Source organism: Polypterus senegalus, chromosome 7 (assembly GCF_016835505.1).
Source record: "Polypterus senegalus isolate Bchr_013 chromosome 7, ASM1683550v1, whole genome shotgun sequence".
Classification (NCBI taxonomy): domain Eukaryota; kingdom Metazoa; phylum Chordata; class Cladistia; order Polypteriformes; family Polypteridae; genus Polypterus; species Polypterus senegalus.
The window spans coordinates 153,367,060-153,382,705 of record NC_053160.1 but is presented as its reverse complement, the minus strand read 5'-3'; the positions used below and the strand labels follow the sequence as shown (position 1 = coordinate 153,382,705).

Sequence of the window (15,646 nt, the reverse complement as noted above, 5' to 3'; positions counted from 1 at the left end):
AAGCATTAGCTATATTCTTCTATTTTGCTGTAAACATGCTTTAGTTAAACATATTGTCTTTTTACAAAAAAGAAGAAGAAATGAAAATCAAACAAATCAGTCAGAGCTGGAGCCCCAGCATGATCCCAACAAAATTAAACACTTTCACATAAAAGGGACATACTTTTATGTACTTGTAAATAATTGTGTTGCTGTCAGTCATACAGTTTGTTAAGATTGCTTGTCGATTATAAGGTTTTGCAATTAGTAGTTGGTGTCCTATAAGGTCTTCTTCTATTTTGCTATTAGAGTTGATTTAATGTGTGTTTGCAAATGTCTACATTGTGCTAGTAGCTAGTATTGTATTGAGCAGGAACTGTTCCTGTTTCAGTGGAATTATTGCTTGTATAAACAGTGTTGGCATAGGTGAAAGATATGCGTGTAAATTTTTAATACAACGAATCAAAAAATTGAGTTAAAGGTTTTTGAAAATATTGAAAATGGTCTATCCCTCATTTGTTCTGGAGAATCTACTGACCTTCTCACCCTTCCTATATAAATTGATAAAACAATGTGTGCATTGTAGACTACATATCACATAGTAATTACTATTCTGCTTCAAGGAAGAACCACAAATCCAAGGTATGGAGTCTGTTATAATCTGAAGTCTTCCAAATGGGCAAAAAGGATATAAGGTCTCCAAACAGCTTCACTGGCCAGGCCAGACCTCGTTTGACTACCTGAGAAAGACCTCACCCCAATGGGCTTAATCATAACTTTAGTGGCCTGCCTTGGGCCTCATGATCCCAAAAGGGATTTAAGCCTCAAAAATAATCTTAAAAGTGTTACAAATTTATCACAAAAGCCCCACAAGAGGTGGGATGACAGTAAACCTTTGACTTGTATAAAAAGGGCAAATAAGAAATCTTTATAAAAGGATGGTTTATATAACCAAAATAAGCAAAAGGGCAAAAAGAGTCAAAAGGGATTTCCTAGAAAGACAATCCATAATGAACAATTCCCAAAACACAATCCAGAAAAATTATACAAGAACAGAGCAGAAAAAGAATAGAATAAAACTGAAAAGACATATACAATACTTAAAAAACTCCACTCTAAATGAATGATCTTCAATTCCTGAGCCTGCTCAGCAGACTTTTATAGTCAAAGAGAGGGCTAAGGAGTCTTGATGTCACTGTGGCTCCGCCTCCTGGAGTTCCACCTACAAAGGAAAAGGAACATAAGCACATTTAAATGGACAGTACACAGTTAATGAAGTACAGTTAAACCCAGCAGAAATAACATAAATACATGAAAAGTAATAACTCAAAATTAATAAAAGCAACAAAATATATACATAAATTCACACTGATGCATAACAGAGTCGGACCAGATCTAATTCCCTCCATGTCTTGCTGAATAAAGTGAAGTGAACAAAAAATCCACAGGGTGCCTCTCATATCCCACCAATCTTTTCTTTCTTTCTATCATTAGTTAGACTGACTACTTCATATGGAAGTCCTGAACCACTTGATGAAAAAACAAAATGAACTTGCATAAAATACTATCTTATGCATAGTTAATCAACTACAGTATGTCATTTGATGCACATGATAATTGTAAGGGTGTTAGTCATCGAAATTACACGGTTGAGCACTGAGTCAAATAGGCAGAGATGGACCTGATCAAACCCTGTGCCCTGGCCTTTTGATTCTGTAGTGCTGACCTTCTCAGGGAAGCAACCAATAGACCACATCCAGTATTCTAATTGGTTAAAAGTTCCAACGGCTCTCCATTTAAAGTGCCTTGTGATCCAAATATTCTATTATTAGTGAAGAGTTTACAGGTTCTGGCTTCCCATGATCCAGTTTCGGACAAGAGGTCTCCAAAATGGATGAATGAAGTTTAGAAAATAGACATGTAAGGAAGCGTCTGCTGATCTGACCTGTACATATCTTGTGAAGAACTTTCCAGAAATGCAAAAAGATACATCTCTAAATGTATAATGCACTGAAGAAACATGATATCTTAGATGAAATAAATAAATATTTATGAAATAAAAATGGTAATAGATCTTTGCAAAGGGCAAGTAAAATGATAAGAAATCAAGATAGATTTTTGTCACCCTGGGAACACTTTTTAAATATGAAATGCAATTTTTTTAGCTTTTACAGCCCAAAATAAATATATAATAGTTTCAAAATGTTTAAATCACACCAAAAAAAATTAAATAAAAGTAAACATTGAGAATCTGGTAAAAATGATTTTTTCTGGCAAAATATTGACATTGAATGTTGAACAGGATCAGCATAAACAAGGATTACTGATAAACAGTTGGCAGAGATACTATGGGTTTGGCAAGCAAGTAGTTAAGATGGGAATCTAGCTAAGCAAAATCTTGATTACTGGGATGGTTGCATTAAAAAAGGCAATACGTTACTTGCATTGGTCAATGGAGCAGGGCCTTTAATTATTTTGGAACCAAGTTCTGGTACAGTATGTCTTCAGTTAACTTTGATGATTGATTACTTATTTCTACCTGGAGACTTCAACTAATATATCAGTAACGACTACCTGCAACTTTAATCCTTACTACACAAGTTGGAAGACTCACATTCTCTTTGTCTAAGAAATGACCATCGGCACACACATTTGTGAAAAAAAAACAAGTTTAAAGTACACTGGGTGCCATTGCTTGGTCTGTGGAATGCTGCTTCTTTCTGCTGGGATTGCTTGATGAAGAACGCTCCTCTTTGAAAACACCAAACAATCTGAATGATAGTGTGGATGAGTGGGTGTGGAGTGTCAGTAGAAAATAAATATTTAGTAACAGCTCTTCGACTGTCCTATTTTTTTCTGTAAAGAGTATTGGAAAATTTGTATTTGTATTAAGGTCAATTCTATGTGCTGCAGACTCTTTGGTCTTAGGGTACATTTTAAACAGACAATCCATTATTCAGATCTTGACTTAGCTTTTGGTTAATAGGAGAACTTTTATTTGCTCTGAAGCTTTGCTTAGGGTGAGAAAAGTAAATTCTAAGTGTACAAGCCACCTTCAAGCACGTGAATCATTGAGGTTGGCTTCTGTGCTTCTGACACTTTGTTGGAATGAACGTCTAACAGAAAAGGACTTCAAGTTATCCTTGTTTTGTATGTTGAACTTATTTCCAAGACGTGGACAATTTCAAATTTGTTGGTATCCTTACAAGCTCTTTGAAAAAGTCCTGTGTGCCTCTTGAAAAGTGATTAAATGAAAAGCAGTTGTTTTGTGTATACTTGTATACCTTTGATATGTCGTCAAGTAAAGCAAAGCAAGTGTGAAAAATGATCAAGTATTGCTTATTCTACAAAAATATTCTAAAATGGCCTGGACACGTTTGTTGGTACCTCTAGAAAAAATCACAAATAATTGTATTTGAGTGATTTTTCAAAAAAGTTGTTTTCTGTAATTCATATCACACTTGTCTCCAATTGTTCAATCGATCATTCAGCCAAATCAAATGGAGAAAAGTCATCACTCTGCTGTCTGGTATTATCATGTGTTCTACACAGTACATGGACCAGAGAAAGCAAAGGAGAGAGTTGTTGGAGGAGATCATAAAGAACATTATAGACAAGTATAGTAAAGGCAAAGGCTGTTAAAACAATCTCCATGCAGCTTGATGTTTCTGTGACTACAGTTTGAAATATTATTAAGTTTATGGTCCACAGAACTGGTGACAACTTTCCTGAAAGTGGCTACAAGAGGAAATTTGACCCCAGAATGAGCAGAAGGATAGTGAGAATGGTAGACTATAAGCCAAGCATAACTTCCAAAGAGATACAAGCTGAATTTCAAGGTCCATCAGTGTCTGATTGCACCATCGGTCAATTATTGAGTGATAGTGGGCTCAATGGAAGAAGGAGGACTCAACTGTTGAAAGAAAAACTTAAAAAAAGTCAGACTGCAATATACTAAAATACATATTGACAAGCCACAATGCTTCTGGGAGAATGTCTTTTGGACAGATGAGACAAAACTGGGACGTTATGGATAGTCATATAAGGTACATGTACATAGACGAAAAGCTTTCAAAGAAAACAACAACCTATCTGCTGTGAAACATGGAGGAGGTTCACTTATGTTTTGGGGCTTCTGTGTTGCGTTTGGCACAGGGTGCCTTGAGTCTGTGTAGGGAACAATGGAGTCTCATGACTATCAAGAAATTCTAGAGCAAAACGTACTGCCCAGCGTCAGAAAGCTCTGTCTTAGTCAAGGTTATGGATTTTCAAACAAGATAATGAGCCAAAACACACAACTAAAAGCATCCAGGAATGGCCTATTATGTAGTGGCCTTCTACGAGCCATGACTTGAACTCAATCAAACATCTATAGAAACAACTGAAACATGCCATCTGTAGAAGGTCCGCCTTTCAAACCTGACCCAGCTGAGGTAGTCTGCTCAGGACGACTGGGCCTAACTACCTGTTGACATGTTCAGAAGTCTCACTGAGAGCTCCAGGAATTGCTTGTTTGCAGTGACTGCCTCTAAAGGTTCTGCAATAAAATATTAGCTTAAGGCTGCCATCATTTCTGTCCATGCCATCTTCATCTGTGTTATCATTTGAAATATTCTGTTGAATAAAAACTCTAAAGCTAGGTCTGATTTTTGTTAAATATAAAATAAACAATAATGGGTGCCATGTTTTTGGCCAGTTTCAAGCTTTTTTAGAGACAATTGTGGGTTCTTCTTTTTTCTTGGAGGTTTACCAACAACTTTGTCCTTGATTGAAATACATGGCAATATCAGATTTTAAGCTTTTTAGATTGGATCCTCATAAAATGTCAATTGAGAAAGAGATTAATGTTAGGTTGTTTACAACGGTAAGTGTCTTGATAGTACTTTGTGTAATTAAAAATGAAGCACCTGTTGATTTTCTTCTTTTCCCTTCATTTTCTAGGGGATGACCTTTTTGCACAACAGCTACATTGGATTTCACGGCAATCTAAAATCATCAAACTGTGTTGTCGACAGTCGCTTTGTTCTAAAGATAACAGATTATGGACTGGCAAGTTTCCGGTCTCCCTGTGAAAGTGAAGACACACATGCATTGTATGCCAGTAAGAAGAAGAATTTTAAAATATGCTTGTTTAAACATATATTGGAATTATAAGCCAGATGTCCAGTTTTAAATATTGTAGATTTTAAGAGGTGACACGATAATTCACTGGGCAGTGCTGGTGTTACAGAACTCCAGGACACAGACTGTAAACTCTGGCCTGAACTGTGTGGTGCTTTTGTGTGGATATTGTCGCTCTCCTCTTTCATCCTAAGCATAAATTATTGCTCTGAAATGGACTGACATCCTATTTAGAAAGAACGTCTACTTTATGACTACTAATTCCAGATGTTATGTTATTTGAAACCGAGTGTTGCCATGGTAGTTCGAGATAATTTACTACATTTTTGCTTGTACTGTTTTGTTTTTTAATTTTTGACATTGCAACATATTTTGACTATGATATTGGTATCTTTGATTTTGATTATGTTGACCTTATTGCAAACAATCTTCATTCAATCTTGATCATTCTTAGTCTTGCCATTCATCTCCTGATCCTTTTTGCTGTACTTTTCTTTTAAGGACAATCTCTTTTCTTTATTCTATGATAATACACATATCTTCTGCCACGGCTCAGAATAGCTGCTGGCTTCCTCTGTGGAAGTTCTTGACATGTAAGATACTATACAGGACTAAGCTTGGCTGAGTAACTGCACCATGACCTTTCATTCTTCCTTTCTTCTTTCTCAGAAAAACTTTGGACAGCTCCAGAATTGCTGAGATATGGAAGGACACCTCCTGAAGGAACCCAAAAAGGTGACATCTATAGCTTTGGAATAATCCTGCAAGAGATTGCACTGAGAAATGGGCCATTTTACATAGAGGGAATGGATCTCAGCCCAAAAGGTAATCTTACCAATATAAAGCATGATGTCCATTTTCTCATTAAAATGACTTTGGTTTTGCATTTTTTTATATATTTGCAAACATGACATGTGAAAGTTTTAGGTTTAGATAATAAAATGCATGATTTATCTGGCACATGATGATACTAGGTTTTGCCCAGAATGATTCATCTTGTATGCCATGCAAATGACCATATATATTTTCCCAAAGTTCTTTCCCAAGAGATTCTGCTTCAAAATCAGCACAAAGTCAATTCAGATAAGCAAAATCATATAAAGAATGCAATTTTCCAGGATCAGGGGAAACATTCATAAACTGGATAGTCTTTCTATATTGCAGTGTTTATTCGCTTTTCAAACTACTTGGCAAAATGTTAGAAACTACTTCTCATATGTTATTGATCATCTCCAATGCCCGATGTGCCAATAGTAGGCCACAAGCTGCACGTCTTCATCTAGTCAGTGAAGGTGTTAGAAGCCACTTCCCCAGCACAGAGACATTTCACTTTGAAATCCAAAAATGAATCCCTCTGATTTTTTCTTGAACTGGAAACTCGTGTAAAAACTCCAGGTCCTTGTTTTTTTTTTGCTTTGTTGGATACGTAAGCATTGACAAATTAGACTAAATCATGATCTACATTTGTTTTGAATTATTTTGGTGGAATCTGGGATTTTTTTGCATTGTCTAAATGTCTTTCTTTATTTTTATTTCTATTGTATGGTCTTGGTGTTACATCTTTAATGATGTTTTCCAGTGTTGTGCTGGATAATATGGACACCTCCCTAAACACTGATCAATTTTGTAATGTTCTAGATAACATGTTATATAAGAGTGAGGGGATACAATAATTATGGATGGAACTTTACCTAAAATGTAAATGAAAGACTGTCTCTCCAGATAGATTTAAATGGTTTTGCTTGGCAAGGAGGGCAGGATGGTGGCGCAGTGGTAGCGCTGCTGCCTCACATATTAGGAGACCAGAGTTCTTGTCCCGGGTCCTCCCTGAGTGGAGTTTGCATGTTCCCCTCCAGTCTGTGTTGTTTTTCTCCCACAGTCAAAGGAAAGGCAGGTTAGGTGATATTGGAGATTCTCAATTGGCCCTTGTGTGTGTTTGGTGTGTGGATGTTTGTCCTGCGACGGACTGGCGCCCTTTCCAGGGATTATTCCTTGCTCACTGGGATAGGCTCCAGGAGACCCCTGCGACCCTGTTCAGGACTGCGTGGGTTAGAAAGTGGCTGACTGCTTGGTTAAGAATGTCTAATTAAGGCATTCCCTTGACTACAAATCTTATCTTGTACTTGTTATGCCTTTAGTAGTAAAAACAGAAACAATTTTAAATAGTGATCAGAAGATGAAACGTAACATGAAAAATACATATTATGACTTTTCTTTCACCAAATCCCAATGAGAAATCAAAAAACATCATCAAGCAACCTAAAGCAGGAGGTCTGTATTTCACAAAATCAAAAATAAGCATAAAGCAAAGCAAACTACTGCATATGTAAAGTAATTCTATTCAATTTCAGGTAATTAGGAAGTGCATGATCCTTTCATACCCTCTTTTCAGTGACATCACAGGTCACGACCTCTGGGATAGCAACATGGCTAGCAGCCGTACACAAGCTAATGCTGCATTCACATGCTCGTGGACTATTTGGAGCTCAGACTTGTGACCTTTGACCTTCTCTGCCACTCATAAAAACAAACCAATGATGAGCTCTTTTTTGTGAGGGCCATTCTGTATTCCAATAGCCATTCCCTCTTCTGCTCCAGATCTCCAGAAGACGCTGTCTCTCCTTCATTATCATTAGTAACACTGTTGAAATGCATATTTTGGTTAGCCGAGAAGCACACTTGAATAGCTCCGTCCCAACAGGTTTGAAGTGCCCAAATGAATAGGCAGAATTAAAATTAAATAACTACTTCTACACGGCATTATTCAGTAAAGCAAAAGAAAATCTGCACTGGGATGTCGCAGTGTATTGTAACTCACTAAAACTAAATGGTAGAGCAAAACCTGGGAGTAACGATCCTCCTTACATCCAGTTTTCATGGGAGAGTCTCCCCCTTAGGTCAGTTTAGGGGTTATGTGTGATAAAGGGTGCATTCTTTATGCTGGAATGAAGTCTTCCCTTGGAGTTTTAAGTTTAGGATCAGTGGAGAGTCATCAGATTTCAGGGAAGAAGAAAGACATCCAGTTCTCAAGAATTTCAGAGCTGACATGAGCCATGCTTGATGTTTTAGTGGGTAAGCAGATAAACTACTCCACTAGGCAGACAGGGGCATGTAAAGTTATTTTGGACCACATTGGCTTTTAGATATTTCCTTTTCTTCTATGTTTTTTTCCCTTGCATTTGCCAGAGAAGAATAAAATATGCAACCTTTTTATACAGTGGGCTTTTGATGGCTTGTGCAGGCCTTATATCTTGTATCAGTACAAGAATTTAAGCTGCCTGAACAGTAAAGGTTTATACGCATTAAAAGAAATGAATTGTACCAGAGTTGTGTATTTTTTGATTCTGGAGATGACTTTCAATATATTCTGCTGTTTAAAAAAGTGTATATAAAAACATAAATGGCATAATGAGTTAATTATTCATTGATTACAGAACATTCTGTGAAACATTTGAGTATTTTGTCTCTATATTACACAATATTCTAATTTCTTGTAGATATTTTACATTAAAGCAAACAAATTAAATTTATGGCAAGCCAAGTTAACATTCACAATAATTGCGACAAAATGAATCCAGTTTCATGCATTTTTCCTCCAGTTTATCTGTGAAGTTTTAAATAACATTCAGTACAAAACTTGGCAGGATGACTCATATCCCTGCAACAGAGGCAAAGAGCAGCAGATCTGAATGCTTTCAATAATACACCCCTGTAGGTACAAAAAGTGACAAGAAAACTCTCTTTTATCCATTTTCAGAGATCGTTCAAAAAGTCAGGAATGGGCAGAAGCCTTATTTTCGACCAACCATCGACATTAATTTGCATAGTGAAGAGCTGGCTCTGTTAATGGAGAGATGCTGGGCTGAGGAGCCAGCAGAACGTCCAGATTTCAGTCAAATTAAAATATTCATCAGGAAATTTAACAAGTAAGTGGGAGTTATTAATGTGCTGTTTTACAATAATATGCTGTTTTACATTGTACAGTGAAAAAAAATATTCTACTGTTAAAGAGTATTTCATCTTTGGTGGTGGGGCAGATCTGATGTAGGGTTAATCTTAAAGAAAACTGCCAATAAATATGAAACAGATGGCCTAGGATATGCTTCTTCAGTCAAAGTGCACAGATGAAACCTGGGAACATGGCACGGGTCATATGCAAAAATATACCCTTTCTGACAATGAGATCTTGAGAGGTGGCCTCAGTGCAATAACAAGTGATCATGCATGAAAGGAGAGCTGGATATATAACACCAAGTCTGGTTTTAACTGTTAAATGTTACGGGATTCCAGCACAGGTTTATCAGGGTGGCAATTTTGCAAGAGTCCCTTAGGATGGAAGCCAATCAGAAGTTAGCCCTGGATCATGTGATTTAAGTCTTGTTCTGGGACTGCCCCACCTAACAATTTCCCAGATGAGTGCTGTGCATTTGGAACTTGCATCAATGGACAAGAAGGTAATTTTTATGAAACGCTACATCCAAAAGTGATATAAAACAGTTTTTGATATGTCTATAGTAACCAACACTCAAAAAACAGCAAACAGTATCAAAACATCCATGAAAAAATCTTATATTGCGTAATCTACATATGAAGTCATTCAATCATATGCTTATAATGCCTAAAACACATGTACAGTGCATCCGGGAAGTATCTGCACATCACTTTTTCCACATTTTGTTGTGTTACAGCCTTATTCCAAAATGGATTAAATTCATTTTTTTCCTCAGAATTCTACACACAACACCCCATAATGACAACGTGAAAAAAGTTTACTTGAGGTTTTTGCAAATTTATTAAAAATAAAAAAAACCAGAGAAATCACATGTGCATAAGTATTCACAGCCTTTGCTCAATACTTTGCCGATGCACCTTTGGCAGCAATTACAACCTCAAGTCTTTTTGAATATGATGCCACAAGCTTGGCACACCTATCCTTGGCCAGTTTCGGCCATTCCTCTTTGCAGCACCTCTCAAGCTCCATCAGGTTGGATGGGAAGCATCGGTGCACAGCCATTTTAAGGTCTCTCCAGAGATGTTCAATCGGATTCAAGTCTGGACTCTGGCTGGGCCACTCAAGGACATTCACAGAGTTATCAGAAGCCACTCCTTTGATATCTTGGCTGTGTACTTAGGGTCGTTGTCCTAGTGAAAGATGAACTGTCACCCCAGTCTGAGGTCAAGAACACTCTGGAGCAGGATTTCATCCAGGATGTCTCTGTACATTACTGTAGTCATCTTTCCCTTTATCCTGACTAGTCTCCCAGTTTCTGTCACTGAAAAACATCCCCACAGCATGATGCTGCCACCACCATGCTTCACTGTAGGGATGGTATTGGCCTGGTGATGAGCGGTGCCTGGTTTCCTCCAAACGTGATGCCTGGCATTCACACCAGGAGTTCAATCTTTGTCTCATCAGACCAGAGAATTTTGTTTCTCATGGTCTGAGAGTCCTTCAGGTGCCTTTTGGCAAACTCCAGGCGGGCTGCCATGTGCCTTTTACTAAGGAGTGGCTTCCGTCTGGCCACTCTACCATACAGGCCTGATTGGTGAATTGCTGCAGAAATGGTTGTCCTTCTGGAAGGTTCTCCTCTCTCCACAGAGGACCTCTGGAGCTCTGACAGAGTGACCATCGGGTTCTTGGTCACCTCCCTGACTAAGGCCCTTCTCCCCCGATCGCTCAGTTTAGATGGCCGGCCAGCTCTAGGAAGAGTCCTGGTGGTTTCAAACTTCTTCCACCTATGGATGATGGAGGCCACTGTGCTCATTGGGACCTTCAAAGCAGCAGAAATTTTTTTTTAACCTTCCCCAGATTTGTGCCTCGAGACAATCCTGTCTCGGAGGTCTACAGACAATTCCTTTGACTTCATGCTTGGTTTGTGCTCTGACATGAACTGTCAACTTTGGGATCGTATATAGACAGGTGTGTGCCTTTCCAAATCATGTCCAATCAACTGAATTTACCACAGGTGGACTCCAATTAAGCTGCAGGAACATCTCAAGGATGATCAGGGGAAACAGGATGCACCTGAGCTCAATTTTGAGCTTCACGGCAAAGGTGGTGAATACTTATGTACATGGGCTTTCTCAGTTTTTTTATATTTAAAACATTTTCAAAAACCTCAAGTAAACTTTTTTCACATTGACATTATGGGGTGTTGTGTGTAGAATTCTGAGGAAAAAAATGAATTTAATCCATTTTGGAATAAGGCTGTGACATAACAAAATGTGGAAAAAGTGATGTGCTGTAAATACTTTCCGGATGCACTGTATTTTACTAAAAGTCTCATTAACTAAAACAGAACAAGCATTTGATTTGTAGACTCACATCCTATTGTTACATTTTTTATTTATATCCACAAATTGGAGTTCCTTGTAATTATTTAGTGGCAGTATGTGAAACAACAGGAGGAAAGTACATCGCAAATGCACAAGTCCAAGGCATTGCTTCTTCCTGATAATGTTTTCGCTCGTTTTTCTACAACTTGTAATCTTTAATTGCACAATTCTTTAAGCAAACTTTGCACAGTTGATATCATGTAAAAATGCTACACTTCTCCAATGAATAAGCTATTACTGGGCTGGGCTTAGGACCAATGAATGAGGGGGGATGCAGGTGTTCATTTTAAATGTTTGCGTCCACCACAGTGCTTTTCTTTTAAGTTCACAAAAAGTGTTTCCTAGTATTGATTATTTAGCAATATGTTAATAAAAAAAATTGAGATGATTTCACATCTTCCTATGCACAATATGTGACAGTAATGTGAGATTTTGTTACGGACATTTTGATATTGTTTGCTGTTGTCCAACATTGGTCACCATAGACTTTTCCTGTTTTACCGTAGTTCAGTTATAAGTGCATCACAACATCTTGGGCTATATGGCAACAGGACACCTGAGTAAAGATAGATCTTGAGCCATCAGCTGATTCCCCACTGAGTCAGGATATCATCTGTATAGTCCTGTGAGACACATTGTTACTGAGTCTGCTGGGAATTCTGTGTTTGGCAAAACTTAAACTCTTGGGCTCATGAAGTTCAAATGTAGGCTATAGAAGACTTCAGCCATAAAGGTGACAATGAGGAGCTCTGGCAATAATACCAGTTCTAGAACCTGTTATTGGACATCAATGACAAGGGAACCAGAATGATAAGAAACAGACTTTCCATGGAACGTTAGTAGTGTTAGTAGTGTATTTGAGTGAGAGAAACTCATGGACCAAGAGCATAGTGGCTAACGGTAGTGAAGGATAGGATGTGGGAGGCATTTGAAAAGTTCTTTTAGGCAGCCTTTAATCGGTCCTTGCAAAGGTCAGGAGATATTGACCTAAACTGTGGACAATGTCCACAGATGCAAGGAACACTTTAATGAGCTCATGAACTGGGGGGAAACATCCTCATGAGAGTAGTACCAGTAGCATATGTTGAAACTGGATCAATTACTTTGGCCCAGATCACTGAATTGTTATGATGCTCTACAGTATAATGACAAGGCTGAAATGTTGGAAGAGATCAAAAAGATAGATATTTTTAGGATGTTTTGATTAACATATCTCCTTAGTCTTGCTTGGAAAATTCAGGCAGTATGTCTGGATTGGCCAGCTAGAGTTATACCAATTATTTCCAAAACCACCAGAAAACCAACACTTAATGGCCTCCCAAGAAAAGCCCATATCAGACAATAGTGACTCCAACAACAGTTCAGTGTTGCATACAGATACTTATTGCTGATGAATACTGCATTGTGAATTACATCCAGGCTAAGGAGCCATGTCTTTGCCTAACTAGATGCATCATGAAAGTTTATTACCTGTCTTGTATAAACAATTTTTGGAAAACTAGAGAAGACTTATAACTGTGCTCCCCAGAGTATTTTACTAGAGGATAATCAAGAGTATGGGATTCTAGGCCTGCTGTTCAAACAGTATTAGGTTCATGAGCATATGAAGTTATAACTATGATCACATTCTTCCCTTTATGATGAGTGCAGGAAAAAGGTGCATCCTGCCTCCCCTCCTGTCTGATTTTTTATGAAAAGGATATCAAGATAAAATAAGGGGTAGAGAGTATCTTACAGTGTTGTTCTTTTGGCCTTATCTGGCTGTGATATGTGGAATGCTTTTGTGTGGATTTCATCTAAATGGAAAGTGATTTTTAAAATCAACACTTCCAAATCAAAGGCAATTATTCTTTCCAAAAAAATATTAGCACTCAGCTAAATGTGTGTGGTCAGCTGGACCTTGCATTCGAAGACTACATGGATCTTGGGGGCCTTATTACGAATGAGGCTGGGGAGGATTATGAAGTCGACCATCAGATTTAGTGCATCAGTAGTACAATTGCTTATGGTATTCAGGTAGTGGAAGCACAAGCTATGTCATTAAACAGAGATCTTGATTTATGAAGTGATCTGCACATTCCACACCCAAAAGACATCCAGCCTTGATCTAGGATGTTCCAGGATTAGAGTACTTATCCTTCATCACAGAGTAAGGAGCTGAAAAATCATGGATTATGTTGGAGTAGAGCAGCCTTAGATGCTCAGTACTTCGAAATGACAGTTGCGTTTGTTTGAGCATAGAAATAAGATATCCCTTGGACAACTCAAGAAAGGTGTACAGTAGGAAGAGCCACAAATGGGCATCAGGCACTCTGGTCTGAACTTTAGCCAAGGGAACACTTAGGAATTCCTCAGGTGTAACTACTGACATGACTGGAAATACATGAAGATGTAGCTGGGGATATTGATGTCTGGTCAGGTCTGTTCAGCCTGTTAACACCCTGACACGTACCAGGAAAAGCATTAAGACCGTGATGTTAATTAATTTTGACATATTTAAGAAGCCACTGAAACTATTTAAAATGAAAGGACGTTAAAATTGACACAATCATAACATATTTGAGAAAAATGAAAACCATTCACACTGGATATTTTATGTATCATTTATAGAATTACTAAATCATTGTTTTTGGCATTGACTGTTTGTTCTAGCTGAAATCATAATAATATGATAGGCGCTATACAAACAGTGTTAATGTTGATTCTCCTAACACATACCATCTTATTGCAATCACCTATTTTTGTGATTTCCTCCCATATTATAAGTATACTGAGGCCACAAGGGGACTCCATTGAGCCCCAAACTTCAGACGCAATATCACATAACACAATTCACACATAACACTACATTTTTATTTTTCACCAACAGTTTTTTAAGACAACCACCAGCCAAATACTCTAAATAAACAGATTTTATTCCTGCTTCCACCTCCAGTTGAGTGCCATCAGCTGCCCCTTGACTCTGACTGCCCTATGTGAGGTGGTGGGCTCCTTTTAAGATAGACCTGGGAATGCTTTCAGTGCCACAGCAGGTCCTTTTGGAAGTACTTCTGGGTCATATGGAAACCAGGGAGGTCCTTCCCCGACGGCTCCCTCTAACAGACAGGATTTCATTTCTAGCCTCCAATTTCCATGAACCTCAGCGGGTTTACAAACTGACCACTGCCACCTGTTGTATGGGGGATAGAACTGCTCCTGTCCTCCACTGGTCCATCTTTTATTTGACTCTGGCCAGGCAAGGAGCTGATGCATCATCCAGCTAACATGCTCATTTCTCCTTCCACTCTGGCTTACCATCTGGACAAAAAATTATCCTCCACCTTGGCCAAGATGACTGTCCTTCCTCTTGGGCAGTTACAATATAGAGTACATATACAGTACAATAATTGTAATGTGAACACCTGTGGTGATCTAAAAGTAGTGAACCTGCTACCAGGAATGCAGCTCAGATATACCAAATGCTGTTATTTCATTTGCAAAGAGCCACTCTAAGGAGTCTCATTATGTTAAAAATAATTGGCCACTCTGAAAGCATTTGGTTCCAGGGCAGAAACATGTGGCACATAAACCACTTGTCCACCCAACAAAGATATTTCTACTTCTTCTTCATATAAAACTTCGACTGATCAAAAATATTTTGTGAAAGTGATGAACAAGAAAGTTGAAGGATAACGATATCCGAGACAGATGTTACCATGAGTAATTGACGGTAAGATTAAGGAAGGATATTTTGTCTGTTCACAAGTCAGACACATCATCAATGACAAGAGGTTTAAATATCTGCTAGTGGGGCTGGAAGAAAGCATTCAAGGATGTTTTGAGAATTTTCTTGGCAGCTACAGAGCAGCAAATTGTGTCCAACAAGCATACAAAATCATAAAGTGCTACATGTCCTTAAAGTTTAATTTTCTGCATTCACACTTGGCACAGTCAGTGTAAAACATGAAAGGTTTCACCAGGACATTGCAATGATTGTAAAACGATATCAGTGCAAGTGGAATTCATCCGTGCTTGCTTACTATTGTTGTAGACATAAATAAGAAGCATCAGAGACTGAGTACAAACGTAATTCAGTAGCAAAACATTTTTAGCTCAAGAGAACCAGTGCAATGTGTCAGCATCATTAACTGAGTAAACACACTAAATTCAATAAATGTTGATTTCATCACTTCTCCAAATTCCTGTGTGATATGCCCATAAAACATGATAT

The 15,646-nt window shown here is 38.1% G+C and overlaps 1 protein-coding gene across 1 annotated transcript in view; it reads left to right on the top strand.

The window, feature by feature from the left end:
• The window catches only part of LOC120532921 (atrial natriuretic peptide receptor 2), a 186,264-nt gene that overhangs the window by 143,712 nt on the left and 26,906 nt on the right, over window positions 1-15,646 (top strand). The window contains exons 10-12 of the mRNA XM_039759411.1: window positions 4,921-5,080; window positions 5,770-5,925; window positions 8,858-9,026. Coding sequence (XP_039615345.1) covers window positions 4,921-5,080; window positions 5,770-5,925; window positions 8,858-9,026 — 485 coding nt within the window. The remainder of the gene's footprint in view (window positions 1-4,920; window positions 5,081-5,769; window positions 5,926-8,857; window positions 9,027-15,646) is intronic.